Source organism: Brienomyrus brachyistius, chromosome 4, assembly GCF_023856365.1.
Source record: "Brienomyrus brachyistius isolate T26 chromosome 4, BBRACH_0.4, whole genome shotgun sequence".
NCBI classification, from domain to species: Eukaryota; Metazoa; Chordata; class Actinopteri; order Osteoglossiformes; family Mormyridae; genus Brienomyrus; species Brienomyrus brachyistius.
In genome coordinates, this window is record NC_064536.1 from 1,038,287 (window position 1) to 1,056,657 (window position 18,371).

At 49.1% G+C, this 18,371-nt stretch overlaps 2 protein-coding genes across 2 annotated transcripts; both read right to left on the reverse strand.

Annotated features, from left to right (window-relative positions):
* Positions 1 to 324: 324 nt before the first annotated feature.
* copa (COPI coat complex subunit alpha) lies at positions 325 to 11,795 on the reverse strand. The gene is made up of 29 exons (XM_049011520.1): positions 11,558 to 11,795; positions 10,870 to 10,983; positions 10,553 to 10,626; positions 10,363 to 10,443; positions 9,801 to 9,877; positions 9,527 to 9,636; positions 7,311 to 7,420; positions 7,035 to 7,134; positions 6,725 to 6,943; positions 6,178 to 6,328; positions 6,020 to 6,086; positions 5,788 to 5,863; positions 5,479 to 5,561; positions 5,084 to 5,309; positions 4,796 to 4,934; positions 4,192 to 4,354; positions 3,928 to 4,074; positions 3,665 to 3,854; positions 3,438 to 3,533; positions 3,074 to 3,162; positions 2,861 to 2,984; positions 2,647 to 2,736; positions 2,446 to 2,552; positions 2,211 to 2,357; positions 1,765 to 2,088; positions 1,552 to 1,662; positions 1,077 to 1,238; positions 779 to 973; positions 325 to 685 (listed from the first exon to the last, which is right to left on the reverse strand). Exons 1-29 carry the CDS (start codon positions 11,595 to 11,597, stop codon positions 626 to 628), a joined length of 3,672 nt encoding a protein of 1,223 aa, XP_048867477.1. The 5' UTR covers positions 11,598 to 11,795; the 3' UTR covers positions 325 to 625.
* Positions 11,796 to 11,955: 160 nt separating this feature from the next.
* Positions 11,956 to 17,174, reverse strand: pex19 (peroxisomal biogenesis factor 19). Its single transcript, XM_049011747.1, has 8 exons — positions 17,029 to 17,174; positions 16,315 to 16,418; positions 15,409 to 15,574; positions 15,131 to 15,216; positions 14,676 to 14,849; positions 13,839 to 14,018; positions 13,667 to 13,711; positions 11,956 to 13,576 (listed from the first exon to the last, which is right to left on the reverse strand). Exons 1-8 carry the CDS (start codon positions 17,102 to 17,104, stop codon positions 13,490 to 13,492), a joined length of 918 nt encoding a protein of 305 aa, XP_048867704.1. The 5' UTR covers positions 17,105 to 17,174; the 3' UTR covers positions 11,956 to 13,489.
* Between the last annotated feature and the right edge of the window lie 1,197 nt (positions 17,175 to 18,371).

The following is an 18,371-nucleotide window of genomic DNA, read 5'->3' on the forward strand; positions in this document are numbered from 1 at the left end:
AACAGTGCCAGAGGATGACATCAAGTGACCTTCAAAAGGAATGGGACACCGCAAGTGCAGGTGTGAAGTGCACTGCTAGGACAGTTCATATCAGGCTCGTATCAGAGCTGTATTAATATAAAGGGTATGATGTCACCCTGTATCTTATAGGGGGGGTGACTATGTGTTGGAAATATTTGGAGGTAAATATTGGAAGGTGAATACTTGACAATGGCATCATTACATTAAACATCTCTACATCATTATGAAGCTTGTATTGTTTTTTTTGCAGTTGCTGGTAGGTCATGTTCTTCCCACATGAAAAACAACCAGACAAAAAAGCTGTTCAAGCATTTTAACCTTTATGTTTTTACCCTTACAGTGTGCATCTAACGCTAAAATGGAGTATTATAGCTGGAAGTTTTTGCTTCAAATGTAGTTACTCAGTAATTCTCCAAGTTTGCCTAAACCAGCCAAAAACAGCAAAGCAATGTAGGTAAGACAGAATATTCTACCGTGACACATGGAAAATACTTAAACCTGGACTGATTAACATTTAGACAAAATACATATTGGAGACTATAGATTCTCTCAGTTGTATTTTCAGATATTCTCCAATTTCCGCCCACAATCTTCCCGTTTCCTCTCAGCGGAACTGCAGAGGGCTGACACGGAGACCGATGACATCTTTCCCAATCTCTGTCGCCTGCAAAACGAAGATTAACATCAAAAATAAGGACAAAATAAATCACCATGACTGAAAGGTTTATAATGAAGCAGAAGAGTGTTTCAGACAGACCTGTGTCACTCTGCAGATCTGTCCTTTGTAAGTGGGGCAGTAACAGGCCCCAGAGAGGGGACACTTCTCCACAGGACGCCCCCGGTACAGGGGGATAAAGGAGGCTGCACAGAGGTCAAAGGGATTGTGGGGGTCGTAGTTCAGCTGGTGGGTGTCCGTCAGGGTCTTCTCACATGCTGCCAGGATCTTGCGCGTCTGAAGAGAAATGAACATTTGGAGAGGGAGGATGGGGTCAGACGGGGGTGGGCAGGCTCTCAAGGCCCCCATGCGGCCTCACGTGGCGCTCACACGAACTCACCTGCTGTGCCACCTCTGGCTTAGGCCCCAGCTCCAGGAGGCGGCGGGCGAAGCCGGCAGCCGTCTTGAAGTTGCGGAGCTTGAAGAAGAGGTTGAGCGCCGTGCGCAGGACCAGGACCATGTGCACTGGCTGCAGGTTGCAGTGTGTGAAGTAGGCGGCCATCTGTGGGACAGAGACAGGCGAGAAACGAGGCTCAGTCAAGGACAGGCCGCCCGGCCCTCACCGAGACATCTATAACATTTTTGATAGCCTGCCCCAATCGCTTCATCTCCCTTCTGTGTTACACTCCATTTTTCTCCACTGCTACGCTACTTTTACACATTGCCATAAGCGAGGCGTTTTTAGCAACGCGACATGGGTCTTGTTGATGGCATCAACCAAACAGGAAGGAGAGGAACAGTAAGCGAACAGTAAGCTGAAGCGATAAGCTAAAGTCCAGGAGGTGCAGGGCTTGGCGGCAGCGGGGAAGTTGTACCTCACAGAGCCTCTTCTGCTGCTCCAGTGTATCCTTGGGCAGTTTCTTCCTCTCTGTCTCCATGGTCAAGCCCACTATGTACTCCCTACAGATCGTGATCAGCTGCTGTGCCTGTGGGAGATGGGTGAAGTCCATCAGACAACAGGAAGTGACGCGTTCACTAAACAGGAAGTGCCGCTGGTTGAGACGGGCGAGGTCCTGTGGAGGGCTCACCTCGGCGATCTCCTGTTTATTGTCGACCACCAGCAGCGGCACGGAGAGCAGGATGACACGGAAGCGCTCGACGGCCTCCTCGAAGCGGCCCGCTGTGGTCAGCTGGTAGCACTGCTGCAGGCGGGCGATGAGGTCAGACAGGCGCAGCCCAACTGCGGGCAGGCCCTGCTTGGCGCCCGCCTCCTTCCAGTTCCTCTGGGGGTGGCCATGGAGGCAGGGCAGGGCTGGCAGGCCAGAGTAGCACGTGCGTCCCCGGGAGAACGTCTGCAGGAAGAGGGGCTTGTATGGCGCGAAGCTGACCACGCCCACCTGGTCATGGAGGAGCTGGGAAGGGTAGCAAGAGCAGAAAAATGGGACTAATTATAATGTGCTGCGGAAATTGACAAGCGTGACATCCACAGGCCTGACCGTCCGTGGACCTGGCCGAGTTGGATTTTCCAGCTCACCCTCATGGCGGTCTCAAAGGACCCGGCCAAGATATGGTCCACGGGGAGCTGCGAGTTGTTGCACCACATCTGGGTGGGACTCATCCCCTTAGTGGGCGGCACGAAGAAGCCATCTTCAGCCCCCGCGCCTCCTCCGGCTGGCAGCTCCTATCGGCCAAACCCACAGGGTTGGAAAACGAAGAAGACCTACCAGCAAATCAGATTCACAATCCGTCTGTTACCAGGCGGTAAATACCAGCTCCGGGGGCAGATCGAGATCCTCCTCCACCTCCCAGCCACCTCCCTCCTCCTTTCCTATGCCAGCCTCGTCCACAGCTCCCTCCTGAGCGTCCATAAAGCCATCTGATAAAGAGAGGAACGGGCAGGGTGCAGGTGGTTGGTGATCCGCACTTAAATGGACCAACTCGAGAAGCTCCGAGAAATCTGCCAGGCTGACCCTCATCCAGCTGAAGTTCTGCGTCCTCCCCCCAGCCTTCACCGCCTGGAGCTTCCATGTCGAGATCAGCAGCCATCTGACCGGCCTTCCCTGGAGAGACAGAGCATGGACATCGGTGACAGAGCATGGACTCAACCACAAAGAACGTGCACTGTCACTGTGTGGCAGACCACGCTCACCCAAGGTCAGGGGAACAGGGGGGGGGCAAACTCACCTTTAGCAGAGATAGCCCCCTCAAAGAAGCCCTTGGAGACCGTGAGCAGAGGCCAGTTGGTGTCCAGGGGGTTGATGGGAGGTGGTGGCTGGAGGAGCTGGGCATCAGGGTCAATGTCGGGCACCTGACCACAGGACAGAGGGACTCTCACCCATTCTCACAAAAGGAAGGAGAGGGAACCCACGGGTCCAGTCTGAGCATTAAAGAACTTACAGTTTCCTTTTCCGGGTCAAAGGTTTCTTTGAGGGCCTCTGCCTCCTCGTCCATACCATGAGTGGCAGCTGTCAGGTACGCCAGGGACTCTGTGCGCGTGCACACACACACACACACACACACACACACACAGATCAGATATCTATATCTTTGTGGGGACTCCCCACTCATTACATTTGGGCATACCCAGCCCTAACCTTAACACCCACCCAACCCGAACCATAAACATAAATAACCAAACAAAATACAAGCCTCTTGGCATTATTACTTTATTTTTCCGTTGTTTTCCGTTTTCCGTTGTGGGGACCTAAAAGAGGTTGTCATCACACTGTGGGGACATTCTCCTGAAAGCAGAGGCACTTACTCTGGCCGCAGTTCTTCAGGATGCGAACCCTCTCGCTGACATCGCCGAGGTAAAGGGCCCCCTGGTAATGGCCACTCATGTCCTTCCTGATTTCCGCTACACACACACACAGAACACCGTCACACACCCTGACACTCCTCACACTCTGCAGCATTCCTGTCAGGCTATTCCAGGCAACACTGATTTTTTCTAACCGACTCCCTGCATGCCTCCCCTCCTACTCTCACCGATCTTCATCATCTTGCGCAGCTTGGCCAGGTTGCCCGTGATGAGGTACAGGAAGGTGAGCTTGTCGAAGTTCTTGGTCCTCTGATAGCACATCTCCACCACCTGGTGGTGTCCCTGGAGCAGCGCGGCCTCGCCCAGCCTCTCCCAGCAGCTCCGCTCGTCCAGAGCCTTCGCAGCCTCCAACGCCACCTACAGGGAGAGAGGGGTCAGGCCCCCGGACTCATGCACGCAGGGTGGATGCGCGCGCACTCAGAAGACGCACCTCGATGTTTCCACATTCTAGCGCCAGGCTGAAGCGCGTCTTCTCGTCTTTGACGAAGTGCAGCGCGACCTCGGGGTAGCCCTTCTTCTGCAGGTAGGCGATGATGGACTGGCCCACCAGCTTGGCATTGCGCACCATGTGCAGGACCTGTGCAGGTGAACACGTCACTGGAATCTGTTACCCGTCGCAGAGCGGGTTGCGGAAGCCCCACCTGGCAGGATGCATTTCCCGACTTGCAGCGTTGGCGCCCGTCGCTTTGCTTACCTCCTCGTACTTGCGGTTGACCAAGGCCAGCTTGAAGCGGTACTCCGTGGGGTCGATGGTCAGCACGCGCGGCCGACAGTCCCGGTCCAGACAGTAGACGCTGTTTCCGCGCACGCGTGTCACGTAGATGGGTAGGTCCAGGGTCCGTATGATTCCGTGGTCACTGCAGAGGGGACAAGAGTTTAAAGTGAGGGACTGATCTGCTATCCAGAGGTCAGGGTGCATTAAAAGAGGTCTGAGAGGATGTGTGACAGTGTAGTACAGCATAGTAGAGTATAGCTGTAATATATGTAGGGTACACTGGGTGGGGTTTGCGGGTGGGTGTAGCAGTGTAGTACAGCACAGTAGAGTACAGCTGTAATATACGTAGGGTATACTGGGTGGGGTTTGCGGGTGGGTGTGGCAGTGTAGCACAGCACAGTAGAGTACAGCTGTAATATATGTAGGGTACACTGGGTGGGGTTGGCGGGTGGGTGTAGCAGTGCAGTACAGCACAGTAGAGTACAGCTGTAATATACGTAGGGTATACTGGGTGGGGTTTGCGGGTGGGTGTGGCAGTGTAGCACAGCACAGTAGAGTATAGTATAGTTGCGATGCACGTTACCCAGAGGTCAGGGCGTATTTGATGTGGTTGGAGGTGGTGTAGATGAACACTCCGCTCTCGTCCCAGGCTCCGCTCTTTACACGGATATTCTCGTGGATGTTACACAGACTCTCTAGCTTCCTGTTGCAGATCATGATGGCTGGAGTATGGAGGAGAAAGACGCATGAGCAGGTTTGTAACCTGCTGCACATGTGCTCAGCTCACATGAAAGACTGAGGCAGCAGAGACGGCTCTGATCCGGGCGGCGTGCCGGCACGTGACTGGGAGGCTGGCCGGCGTGGTGCATACCGTGCTTTGCCAGCAGGGCCACGTGGCTGGTGTCCGCCGACCACACCACGTACTTGACCTTGGCGATCTTGACGGTGGCGAGCGAGCGCTTCTGCTGCACGTCGAAGAGCGTGACGCCGTCAGCGTCGCGCAGCAGGAGCGAGCCCGTGCCGGCGTAGAAGATCTCCTCGCAGCTCGGCACCTGCACTTTCTTCACGATCTCATTCTTCAGGTTCTTTATCAGGAGCTGAGGGCGAGACCAGCAGCACCACCATGATCATCATTAAAATCACTGTGACCAAAATCCATCACCATCCTCATCATCACTGCTGGATGTTCTGAATCAGCTGGGGGGGTGTAACTGCCATCATGAGAAACACACACACACACACACACACACACACACACACACTTACCGAATGCATACGGTCCAGAACAGCGAAGCGGTTTCTAGCGACCCAAACCGCAGTTAAGCCGGAAGAGCGCTTTCCCTCGGGAGCTGTGGGGATAACAGAACATATCCCATCATTATGACGCCGTGGCAACGCAACAGTAGGGAAGAAGCCAGTGTGGCAGCATTGGACACACAGCGACACTGGTTTTCAATAATTCTTTGTTTTGCATTTTCCTAAACGTTAGTGGGTTTTTTGCCGCTTCCTATGTGCGTTCTGTACTTCTGGGCCACCAACAAAAGACTAGAGAAAGGGGAGAGCAGAGGTGCTCACCGTCCGGATTCTGGGAGTCGCTCTCTCGGGGGATGGAGTACAGGTCATAGGTGCTGTTCTCCAGGTTAGTGGCTCTCTGGGGGGAGGCAGGGAGGGAGGGAGAGACAGTACTGGGTACAATCAGGCGCATGAATCTTAGTCAGCCTGTGTTCCCGTATGTGTGGTTTCCCGTATGTGTGTGCATGCGTATGTCTGTGTGATTTTGTTAGGGTAACAGCGGCGGGAGCCTCACAGTGCAGAGCAGGACGGCATTCTCAGCCGGGTTGTAGGACATGCTAAACACTGGGAATTTGGACCCACTGGTTGGACAGAGGAGAGAGATGCCGTTATGGTTGATGCAAGGAAGCTTCCTCGCAGACGCTTGCGCAGATGCGCTCGCAACACCCTCACCTGCGCAGTTGCATGACAGCGGTGTCCTTGCTGCTGTGGAAGTCGAGCTGGCGGAGGAAGCGGTCCTTCACATAGTACAGCATGTTCCCGTAGACGGCGTAGGCGGGCCGCTCCCGCTCCAGCTTAAAGACGAGCATGCCGCTGTCGTGGCCTGGGGGGGGGCGCACACACACACAGCACAGAAATCCCAGTGTCATGGCCCGGAACACCCACCTTATGAAACATGTAACCCTTTTCGTCACTTTAAGCTTCACTTCGGCCTGCTGACAGGCCATCTGTCTTTAGCATTTAGCAGATGTTTCTAAACAAAGAAGAGTATGATTTTTGCTAAACCAGAGTCACCCAGACCCTGGGCCAGTTGAGGTTAGGGGCTTTAAGGGCCTCGCTTAAGGGTCCAAGGGTGAAATCACTGCTGATCCATCACTGGGACAGCCTCCTAACACACAGGGCCACACAGCTTCTCCACAACAGCAACACAAAGCAGCAACGTGTGCGTGGCTGTTGAGTACCGGCCAGTTAGTGGCCCCCCGTCTGTCCAGCAGCTCACCGGCAGCAAAGAGGTTGAGGTTGGGGTGAGCGCCCAGCACCCAGAAGCGGTCGTGGTCGCGGCGGAAGGTCTGCACACCGGTCCTCTTGGACATGTCCCACACCCGGATGCTCTTGTCCTCCGAGTTGGACAGAATGAGCTCCTGGCGAGGATGGAAGACGGCGCACGACACGTTGTTATAGTGCCCCCTGCAGGTGTCCAGCTCCCACGCCTTGGACTCTGTAGGGAGAGGGGAACAAGACATGTCTCACATTACAGGAGCAACTAGGGAGGGGGGACAGTCTCTCCTGTGACCAAGCGCGTCTCTCACCATTCATCCTCCATATTTTGACCTGCCGGTCATCAGCTCCAGACACTATAAGAGGCATGCTGGGGTGGAAGGCTGCCCAATTCACTCCGCGGTCATGACCCTATAGCGCAGAAGGAAACTATGAGGTTATGCCACACTGCCCCCTGCATGGGCATGGCCAAGGAAAGAAGCTTCAATGTCACGTGACTTGATGGTTTCTCACCAAATAAGGCCAGATTCAAAGGTCCAATAATGGCCCCTCCTCAACCACAATCTCAGGCACACACAAATCCTCACCTCCAGGACGTGCTTGACAACGGCGTCCGATGCCCCGAACAGGTCGACGCCGGAGATACCTCGCACCTCAGTCTCCATGGCACCAGGAGAGAGGTTCTTCTTCCTCAGGCCTGATCCCCCCAGTGCCACGTGCCACACAGGGCAGAGGTAGAGGCAGAGAGAGGTCACACACGAGGTGCAAGAAGCACAGGGGGGCGTGGGGTGTAAGGAGAGGCAGCAATGACCCACACACACACGCACACACAGACACACACACATACCTCCCTTCGGCCGCCACACAGACAGATGCTGCAAATGCATGCGTGCAAACCCTGCTCACATCGTGACCCTGACCCGACAGCCACTATGCAAGACCCGACTCGTGACTTCCGTGACTGGGGGATCTGAACCCGCCCACCGCAAAGTTGGACTGAAGCCCCTAACGGCTACCAGTGACAAGTAAGGATGTAATGATACAAAAAATCCCACTCTGCGATAATATCACGATAAGTCCAGGATGCGACAATTATCATGATATTAAAAGGTGAAGAAAAATGACAAAAAGTCCTTTATTAAATTAATAATAAATCACTTATTTATATAAAATTTGCTTTTCATTTTAAGTTAAAGGACTACTGCTTTTCATCTTAAAATAAAGGTTCCCAGCCATGACAATTTTTTGGGCAAAAAATTTGCAGGCAAAACTGCACAAAAAAAACAATATGATTACCATTAAGTATAATTGCAACCTTTCACACTCATCCAAACAGCTGTCGATTAATGTAATAATTAGATCAGTCATTGATTACTTAAATCAAGTCACCACTGTCATACCAGCTGTCCAGGCCAGAATACACACAACCAGAAGGAGCAGAGTTTACACCAGCAACTAAATCAGCAGAATCCGCTGTGCAGAGGGCCCAAAGGACGGAAAGGTAGGAACTAAAACTCAGAAGGAACCCACGTGCGAGTGTGGATGTTTCTGGCGGAGCGTGGGAACAGGGTGACGCAATAGCAGGAGGTGGGGGATGATCACTCATGGGGGGGACGGAGTGGGCAGAGGGATATAAAGTCCAGATCGGATGGGCATGGCTGGGTGACACAGGGGAGGTTTGGGTGAGTAGCCGTGTGAGTGCATGCAGGCGTTAAAAGATGCGACCTAAACCACTCTCCTCTCTCTATACTCTTACAGCTACAGTGTAGCATCAAGGATATTTGGGAGCTTGTTCATCAGTCAGGTTAGCCAATAAGTAGGTAGAAAATGTGTGTCTTTAAAATGCATCACTGGCCTGTGGTTACAGTGTCCAGGCTGACAGATGAATGCTGGCCACAAAATGTCTTCAACTGACTACCTTCTGTTTACCTTCTGTTTTTGCTTATAAAAAACTCCAACATGCACCCCCAAACCCACAAAAAAAAAAACTCCCTTAATTCTTTGGGAAACTGTATGCATGCAAATGTTTGCTGCTGTAGGGAATTCGTACAGACACTTCAGAGCTGCAAGGAGCGTGTCAGTACCAGAAGTTAAGGTGAAATGTCCGCAAAGAGGTGAGAGTTAGAGGTGAGAGTTAGATGTGTATGCAGGTGGTCACTGTTAGAGTGTCAAACACAGGTGAGATGAAACAGAGTTAGGACAAGCAACACACTCAACCAGCTCGTTAATGAGAAGCCATGCACTGAAGCATCAATGACATGCCGGGCGCTCTTCCACAGGTCTCGACCAACCCCTAGATGAGCCTCCATCTCGGATCACAGGGCCGGGTGACCCAAGCCCTCAATGGCCTGCAGGGGGCGCCGGTCTCCCCTCATCTCTCCTAATGGTTTCAGTGATGCGAGTGTTTGTTTTTCTCAAAGGCAACTCAGAGAGACAGAGATGCTATCGATGGCTACAGCTAAAAACAGCCTAGGAGCTGAATCACCCTATGAGAAGGCTCGCAATGCTCTGAAACACTCCACTGAAGCCACTAGGAGGCGATGTAGAGAGAACCTCAGCTCGTCCTGCAGGCCTCCAAGGTCCTGGCTCAGCCTGCCGGGCTTTATGCTCCATCGGCGCGCTCACAGCCCCCCCCCCATGGCGCCTGCCATTCCCGGGGAGGGCAGGGAGGAGGGGGGAGCTTCTGACGGCAGCTCCACGGAGCCTCTGTCCTCCAGGTGTCCCCAGCTGCTCCCCTGTCCTCCCCGCCCACACACATCCATTCCCGGACCCAACAGCACCCCCTGCTGGCCCACACCCTCACCAGAGATATCCCACACGCGCACGGTCTGGTCCAGGCTGGCCGACACCACCAGGTCCTCCGACGGGTGAAACTGAGCACACATCACGTAGTGGTTGTGTCCTGTCAGCACGCTGAGGAGAGAGAGCGAGAGATAGACATTAATACTACAGCACGCTGACAGAGTACTAAAACAGCAAATCCATACTAATTCCTAACTGCCTTCGTAATGGAAGCGTTCATTCACGGAACCCAAAACAGAATTTTCTGGCAATTCTGTCAAAATGCACAAACTGACCAGACACAGGTGCGGGACTGCCAGTTCCAGATGCGGATGGTCTGATCATCAGAGGCACTCAAAATCCAGGGGTACTCCTGAGGAGCGGGCAAAAGCATCTCAATTACTTTGGGATAATTAATTACTTTGGGAGCAGCGTGTGACTCAGCGGGCAGAGCCGCTGTGCTTGTGATTATAAGGTTGGTCGGTTGAAATCCTGGGGCCAGCAGACTGATGCTGGCAGGTGGGCCTCTAAGCAAAGGCCCCCAGCCCCAGGAGTGCTGCACGCTGGCTGACCCTGTGCTGTGACTCCCGAGCATTCTCTCATCTCTACGCGTGTCTGTTTGTATCATGCAAAGCAACGCAGAGTGGGCGAAAAGGGGATTTCTCCACAGGGATCAATAAAGTATTGCAATTCCATTTTGATGTGATGTGATGTGACCAGTCCAGAATGTACTGGGTTGGGGTCCGGCACAGGCATCACCGCCTACTTGACCGCTCTCTGCCACCTGGCATTCTGGGTAACACAGAACAGGAAGCATGGATGCCGATAATAACAGGGGAGGAGGAAGACGGGGCTCACATGGTGGAAGAACGTGGTCCGGATATAATCCAGGTGACCGAGCAGCGTGAACAGGCAGCGCCGTAGTTTGTAATTCCAGACCTGAACAGCAGAAGCATACACGAGTACAGTCAGATGCATAATTACTGTGCAGGAAGGCGGCCTGGGTGCAGGGCACCCAACGCAGCATACATGCAGCATAATGGTTCACCTTAATCTTGTAGTCATCTCCTCCAGATACAAACAATGGCTGCTGCTTGTGGAAGTCGATTCCTCTAACCGGACCTGCACAATGTAAATTCAAAAATCAGACTTTATTGCAAACGGAGCCCTGCAAAAACCCGACTACCGGGGTGATTTTGGATTTTTCGTCTGCCGGACCACCTCCCCGCAACCGTTCTGCACGTGACAGAAAGCCTGTCCTGCTCATGGAGCCTGTTGGTCAGCGTGAGCCCAGGCGTCGGTGCCGGGTCGGCAAAATCACATGCACTGGAAAGGGATCGCAGTTACGACAGGGAAGCGTGTTACCGTCGTGCTCGTCAAACTTGTCGATCAGCGTGCACATGCGATAGTCCCACAGCTGGATGACTCCATTGTGCAGGCTGGCGAGAATCCAGGGCCGCTTGGGATGGAAGCTTAGCCCTGATAAAGGATGAAAAATTTCATGTTCTAAAGGAAATATTAGCCCCCAATAATGTCATTCCGTTCACGTCAATCCAGGACACGCCTGCCACTTAACCCTCATAGGTGTAAGCAGAGTCAAGACGGACAGATGGATGGATGCACGTATTTCTTTATTCATGACGATAATCCACTTCAATCAACATTTCTTAGCCTTTAACAGACATATTAGCTAGCTAGCCTGACAAATCGAAGCCGAAGACAAGCATTGAGCGGCTGCTTTCTGCACTTTATTCGAATCATACAGAAATAACGCTACTACAGTATTTAGAACACTATGCCCTTGCTGAATTATTACAGTTAGCGACTACTCTGGTTGTACAGAAATAAACAGGTTACGCGGCTAGCTACTGCAAGGACGATATTACCTCAATGCGCAGATGACTAATAAGTCTAGCTATACAGCTATCGACCAACAGCCACACGGTACAAAGTAAAAAGACAACGACTGTTACAAGGTATACAAGGTGAACCAGACGAAACAGTAATAGGCCACGATTATGGTCTGAAGTGTGGGTCTATTTAGCTACGTTACCTTTCACACGGGCCGACTTGGTCTCAAATTTGGTCAACATCGTCTGTTGCCAGCGAAAATCAAACAAATGTAAATACTCCTGGTTTTAACCATCCACTGAAATGGCAAAACCATAAGCGGCTATGTTTTACTTGGCTTCTTTTCTTGCTAATACGTTTGCCACGGCTGCGTCCCCGGTACCAGTCCAGTTCCTCTGAGCGAAGCCCTGACACGTCACCCGTTGGAGCTTCCGCTTGCGGAGAAGGAAACAATAAAGTTTGTTCAAACTATTCCAAGGCGGAAATAGCCACGTTGCAATATTCCAGCTTGACGGTCAGCTGGCTGCCATTTTGGGAAGGTAAAATGGTGAGGGTGTGTCTATTTCGTTATGTAAATAAAAGGAAAGGGTCAAGACGAAGTGGTGTAAACCGGTTTTATTCAGCATTTTCAGATATTTAATATGAACAGTATCCAGGTCTGGAACAAAAGTAAAGTCCTATAAAGGATCACTGTTAACGTATTAGAATTTAAGAAAAGGTTAAGGGTATTACTCCTACACTGGACTTTATAATCACTGCGTTCCAACTCATAATCATCCATATAATACAGACATTCCTCGACCTCCTTTTTTAACCCAAACACTGTCTTAAGATTGATTATTAATACCCTGAGCATATATCACAGAGGGCATAATCAGTTAGCAGTCAACCATGCAAAAATTAGCATAGATGTGCCATCAGTCTTTAGGAACCATAGCCACAAATCTTAAAAAACGGCATGATGCAAAATTCAGGGCAGAACCCTGCAGCCACGCTCCAACAATTCTTTGACCCCTTCCCTCCTTCTTAGACCAGGGCCTCTCATGAGAGGAATTACTGCAAGTAAGCACAAGGAATCTTTCACCCATAAAGAATTCAAAAGGGGTAGATGAATTAGCATGAAGCAAGACTCTTCGTAATCCAGGAGCATGCAACAGGACAGCCCTGGGGATTGATAGGAAACACAGAGGCACTCAAATGTGACACCCACGGCGAAGGGTTAGTTTAAAAATTCAAACTGCAATTCAGACTTCTCTACCATTAAATCTGTTTCTGGGACTTGTTTTTCACTGATCAGTTACTGTAAAAACTACAGAGAATATTCAATAACAAATGTCCGTTTTACAAGGCATCAAGCATACATAAATTGTCTGCAAGGATCTGTGCTTCTGTATATCAGCAGTCATACAGACGCAAAACTGAAAGCATTTTGTACAGTAGATGAGTAATTCAGGCAGCCAGAAACTGTAACCCATCACTAAAGATGTTCCCGAGGGATTACATTAGTGTTTCACCACAAAATCATTTGGGATATATTAGGTAAATTCACAGTTATTTCCTGTATGGGGAATAACAGCCAGACAATAGAGTGGCCACTGTAATCAAGACTGAAATTATAAATATAAATGGATGCACTAATATTGCTGCATGTCAATGGTCTCACTTCCAGCACATGAATGTAAAATCAAGCTTAGATTCTAAGTAACCTGCTTTCAAATCCCTAAACTATGAAATCCCTGCTCAATGGGCAAATAGTTTGACAGGTGTTCTGGTGATGCGAGAAAACTCAAGTGACTCGTCCACAACTCCAGAGACTATTCCACAAGATGTACTCATGTGCTCCTGAAATGAGCAACTGCCAGATTACTGGTCAGCAGACTTAGAAGGGTCAGGAAAGGTGCTTAGCAAATCCAACTGAAGACAAATTTCTAAGTGTAGTAGGAGGGAAGACCTAAGAAATTGGTATGAGTACATAAATCAAGTGGTATTTCTGTATAGACAGGAGTAGTTGCGGAAAGGTGGGGATCTTCCTGTCTTCTGGTTTTTCTTCAGACACCAGTCAGCCGTCACTGGTAGATGTCACCAATCCCCTTTGCGTCTCCAGTTCGTCAGATCATGTCACCGGCAGCCATGATTACATGACAGAGCACTGTTCTTCTGTCCCTCCTCCTGGGGGAGCCGGAACATTCAGAGAGTCCGGGTCAAAGTTCATGCCGGGAGGCTTGAAAAGAAGGAGGACCAGCGTGAGGGACGTTATTTCTGCCACATGGTCACTACTCAGCGGTTACTCCCAATCGCCACAGAAACTCACCACTTCCCCTGCCAGCTCTTTTGGAGGATGACCCAGATCCTGCAGCTGAGAAGGAAAAACACTGTGATTCTCAGACCGACGCTTATTCACCCATCTTGACAATAAAACTCTGAAGTCACACGGTTTCCTTAAATTTCCATGCACCCTCCCTCCCCAGTTCTCAATCTCATACCTGCTGCATGAGCTCCAAGATCTCCTCGAAGCTGCCGTCTCCCTCGCCTCCACCTCGGCCCCTTTCTCCTTGCTTCTCAAAGTGACCACAAATCTGGCCCATGATCTTATGCTGCTGCTCATAGCGCTGGTACTGGTCAGGGGGGAGGGACTGGCGATTGCTGCTCAGCCACTCAGGGTACTGCGAGGGATAAATGACAGGCCTCTCGGTCAATCATGTTACAGACAAGGAACTGCTACCAGGAAGATTCATATTAGCTGCACATCCAAGCAAAAACGTTCAGGCGTGTAATTCAGACATCTACACCAAGAATCTGATTTTCCAGAGAAATACTCAGATCCAGTTACTCAGTTACTCAGATCCAGCAGATAAGGGAACTGAATTAACATAAAAACTAAATTCTGCTTGTCATTAGATTGCTCAAAAACAATTCTCTAGTCATCTCAACACAGATAATTTGTTCACGGTTTATCCAATGGGCTCCCAGTTTCTCTGTAAAATTAGCTGAACCATGAACGTTGTGCGATATGCGAGTCCGTTTGCCGTTAGCACACCCAATCAATAATGTGCCAAAATGATTCTCGAAAGAATCAATCTCTCCAGCTTACGTGACGTCAGGACAAAAAAAAAAAAACGCATGCAACCAAATGCATCGTTCAGAGATTTCTAAATAGCACTTTATTACAGATCTAGAAAATTTACAAGGTCATCTTATGATTTCCCAGTGAACACGAAACTAACATGAACCATCGTATAGTAGTAGCGATGCATTTGAGTACATTATGCAATTCATTAATGTTGTTTGAACATGACAGGGAGCCACACTCATGCACAAACCTTCTCTGTGATCTCTTTCAGGGACGGATACAGAACCTCCTTCGACAGCAGGTTCTGCATGATTGACTGCATAATGGGCAGAATGTTCCCATCCTCAGCCCCCCCTTCCCCATTTTCATCCAGTCCCAGTCCCTGCAGGGTCTTTGCCAGTTCCTCACCAGCCAATCCTGCATTCTGAGGACCAGCAGAGACGACATCAGACAATGAGGACAAAAGCGAGGAGAAATGAAAGGAAATTTAGCGTCATGTTATAAACAGAAGAATTTTAAGTCCACAAAGATTTCTAATTTTCCTTTCATTCTTAAAGCAATATCCTAAAGTAATACATAATTTTTGACTTGCTGCATTTAAATACCGATGGATGCTCAATATAATAAAATAGGATGATAACACAGAATACCATTAACATTTTTAACCTTGTCTTTCCTTCACGACACATCAGGACTTGTAACTACCTGCAAGTTGTCTGTGTTTTTCGCCAGTCCTGTCAGCGTATCCTTCAAACAGGAGGTGAACTCTTGCTGGGAAGCCAGATCCGTTCCTATGCAAGATGAAAAGAGTAAACAGACGGACACATAAACGAGCAGCCGTTCCATCTGGAAGGTTTACTCGGGGAGCCGGGTTGCACCTGAGAGGTTCCTTCGTACTTATTCGTCCATCGCCTTGACTTCCTGATTTGATGTGCAGTGAACATGGGCAGATACACACGGCGCGGCAAGACAAACGCACGCACCCACTTTGCCAGCAGCCTCGGACAGCTTGTGGAACTGCCCCAGCAGCTCCGGTTCCTCCTGGGCCAGCTCTGCCATGGCCCGCTCCCACTCCTCCCGGGCCTGGTTCGCCATCTCGCCGTCAAACAGTGACTCGAAGAACTGGCTGTCCTCTAGCAGCAGAGGGGGCTGGCACAGCAGAGAGCGCGTCACGCGAGACACACGGGCAGGCCACAGCCACAGAGAACCGTCCCGCACTCGCACACAATTCACATTCCCCTAAGGATGCACATAGTCTGAAATTATCTGCCAGTTTTGGGTTACCATTAAAATACGCCGCATTCCATTCTAACTCAGAAGTCAGAAATTCCACGTTCCTAGTTGGAAATTTCAATTGGAAAGCCCCTTGAAGTCGGAATTTTGATTCGGAAAGTCAGAGGAACTTCTGCAACCCTCAGAATTAAAAATTGATGCACCCTTCATGAACAGTAGTGAAAACTGCAGTTATGTAGTGTTTATTAACACTTATGTCTTAATTGTGTCTCATTAAATCTGTTGTACGCACAGAACTGTCCAACCACTATCTCTGGCAGTGTTGCTACACTGTTTGTAATGCACAAAATAATGCATAATGCATTTTTATCAATTAATATTGCTAACATAGGCTAACAATGAACTGGGGCCTGTTGCAGAAAGCAGGATTTCTTTCTTAGCCAGATAACTTGTTGGATTTAAGGTAGTCTTGGCTAAACGCGAGTGAACAAAGGTAAAGACCCTATAAACCTGGCTACCTTAAATCAGACAAGTTGTCCGGCTAAATCTTGCTGTTGGAAACAGGTCCCTGGTATTGGTCCTGGGGCCAGGGGGACCTGCACTCTATCCCAGGCAGCACAGGGCACATGGCTATGTGGGGCTGTGGCGGTCCTCACTTGCTCCTGGTTCCCGCTGGCTGGATTGGAAGTGGCAGCGGCGGCGGCCCCAGCATCGTGGACTGCAGGAGCAGATTTTGTCTTCTCAAAGTCATCAAGGGCGCCTAATGCAAGATGCAGGAAGGATGTTTCAGCAGCTACTCTCAAAAATATCTTATGAAATGTAACACAATGAATATAGATTATCACGGACGCTGCACCAGTTCAATACGAAGGTCCCCTACCAATACAATACTACTTGAACTAATCTACCCATAATGTTGAGGAAGCAGGAACCGATGCCCCGAAAAGATTCCCCAAAAGTTTTAAGGCATAAATTCTGCCAAAAGCGATGCCAATTACACAAAATACTGAATGCTCGAACTCTCTAAATTTCTTTGAAAACAAGTATTTCTGATCATAATTTAATCAAAATTGACATGAATCGAGTTCGGAGCTTAATTTCTAGCAGCACCGATGCAGACACGTAATATTTTCGTAATATCTGTGGGTCCCATGGTTCAGTGTCACACGTGAGACATCAAAAACCTTAAAACCACGAACCTTAGATCTTGGCGAAGCAAACAGCAAAAAAGTACATTTGGCCATGTTCGTATAGCATGTCAAAACAGCAGCGTCAATAATATGACTTTTGTTCCCCATTTAAGCGCACTCACATAAACTCAAGTTCTTGCACTAGACTGGGGACACATCAAAGAAAATTTCAAACCTTACTGTCCAATAACTCGTCCAGTTCGGGATCTTGACTTTCTGGAGATTCAGAAGATGCTGAGGCCATTTTGTCTTCCATCCTGACTGACAGCTGGCGCAGGAAATTAACGTAATCAAGCGGGACTTTCTCTTTATTTAGAAACTAAACAGGTTGCGGTAAAGCTGCAAGGCTCAATATCGCCACCTGCTGCTTCGGAGTCCAATAACCAACTCAGGGAAACCACCTTCCAATCCAGACTGTAAATATAATACATTTTGAGGGACACACGCCCCCCCCCCCCGATATTCAGACGAGCGCACAATGTCCCCCCAATATATATTATGATTACGGCCTTGGTCCCCCTCAGCGTTGACTCCATGGCTATGGCCTTGTCCCAATTAAAATATTAAAAGCTGCTCAACTTATAAGTACTTGAAATTTTGCATAATTCGATCTCTGAAATGTATGACATACTTTAGATGTTTTTAAGTTAATGCGAATAATTTCAAGGCAGCAAAGATGTAGAACTGAATATTTGTTGATAAATGTTGTTGATATTTATGAGGCGCCGTTTGTAAAGGTAGCAAACATTTTTGTACTTGCCACTTTTTCAACATTTAGTGCAATTTTCTGACATTTAGCTAGAAGTCAATGGTGTTGTGGATCATCAGGTTATTTTGCTGTGTAAATTATGTTCAAAATTGTTCATCATATGTAAATATAAATGGCTTGTCTATATATAAATATTAAATGTAAATGTTAAATATAAATGTTAAATATAAATGTTAAATGTAAATATAAATATAAATGTTAAATATAACATTTTCCTGTTGGCTAGACAATATGATTTTTCATTTGCACATGAAGACTGTTGCATTAATGTTTCCCCTTCATTCCATTATTATTACTGCATACTTCAATTTTCTGTTTGTCAGATGAAAATCACTAAACACATCACATGAAAGATGGCACGTTCGCGTGTCAGTATTGACCAATATGCGAACGAGCGACGCGTAATGTGACCGATAACCACGATCCCCCTCCCGCTCCAAAATACATTCATAGCTTCCCGATGTCACAGTGGAAGGTGTACATGATGTTGCTCCCGGCTGTGTAGCAATACCATGTAACGCAGCGCGAACAGCTGCCAAAACTGCACATTCTATGGCCTCTAAGTGAGCGGAAATCGCCATATTGTCCCGCATCAGCCCTAACCTGCGCTATCGTCGGTACCGCCCATTTTACGCAAATGGACGTGGCTAATTTGCATACGTTCTCAACATTTAGAGTCTACATTTAACATTTATATTTAACATTTAACATTTAGATTTAACATTTAACATTTAGTTTTATATTTAAGTTTTAT

Coding starts and splice junctions, on each gene's coding strand:
- copa (XM_049011520.1), bottom strand. CDS start 11,597: ATGTTGACCAAATTTGAGACCAAGTCGGCCCGTGTGAAAG. Junction 10,627..10,869: donor CAAGTTTGACGAGCACGACG/GTAACACGCTTC, acceptor TACATTGTGCAG/GTCCGGTTAGAGGAATCGAC. Junction 3,534..3,664: donor GCGCAAGATGATGAAGATCG/GTGAGAGTAGGA, acceptor GTGTGTGTGTAG/CGGAAATCAGGAAGGACATG.
- pex19 (XM_049011747.1), bottom strand. CDS start 17,104: ATGGAAGACAAAATGGCCTCAGCATCTTCTGAATCTCCAGAAAGTCAA. Junction 15,217..15,408: donor CGAGGCTGCTGGCAAAGTGG/GTGCGTGCGTTT, acceptor CATCTTGCATAG/GAACGGATCTGGCTTCCCAG. Junction 13,577..13,666: donor AAGAGCTGGCAGGGGAAGTG/GTGAGTTTCTGT, acceptor CTTCTTTTCAAG/CCTCCCGGCATGAACTTTGA.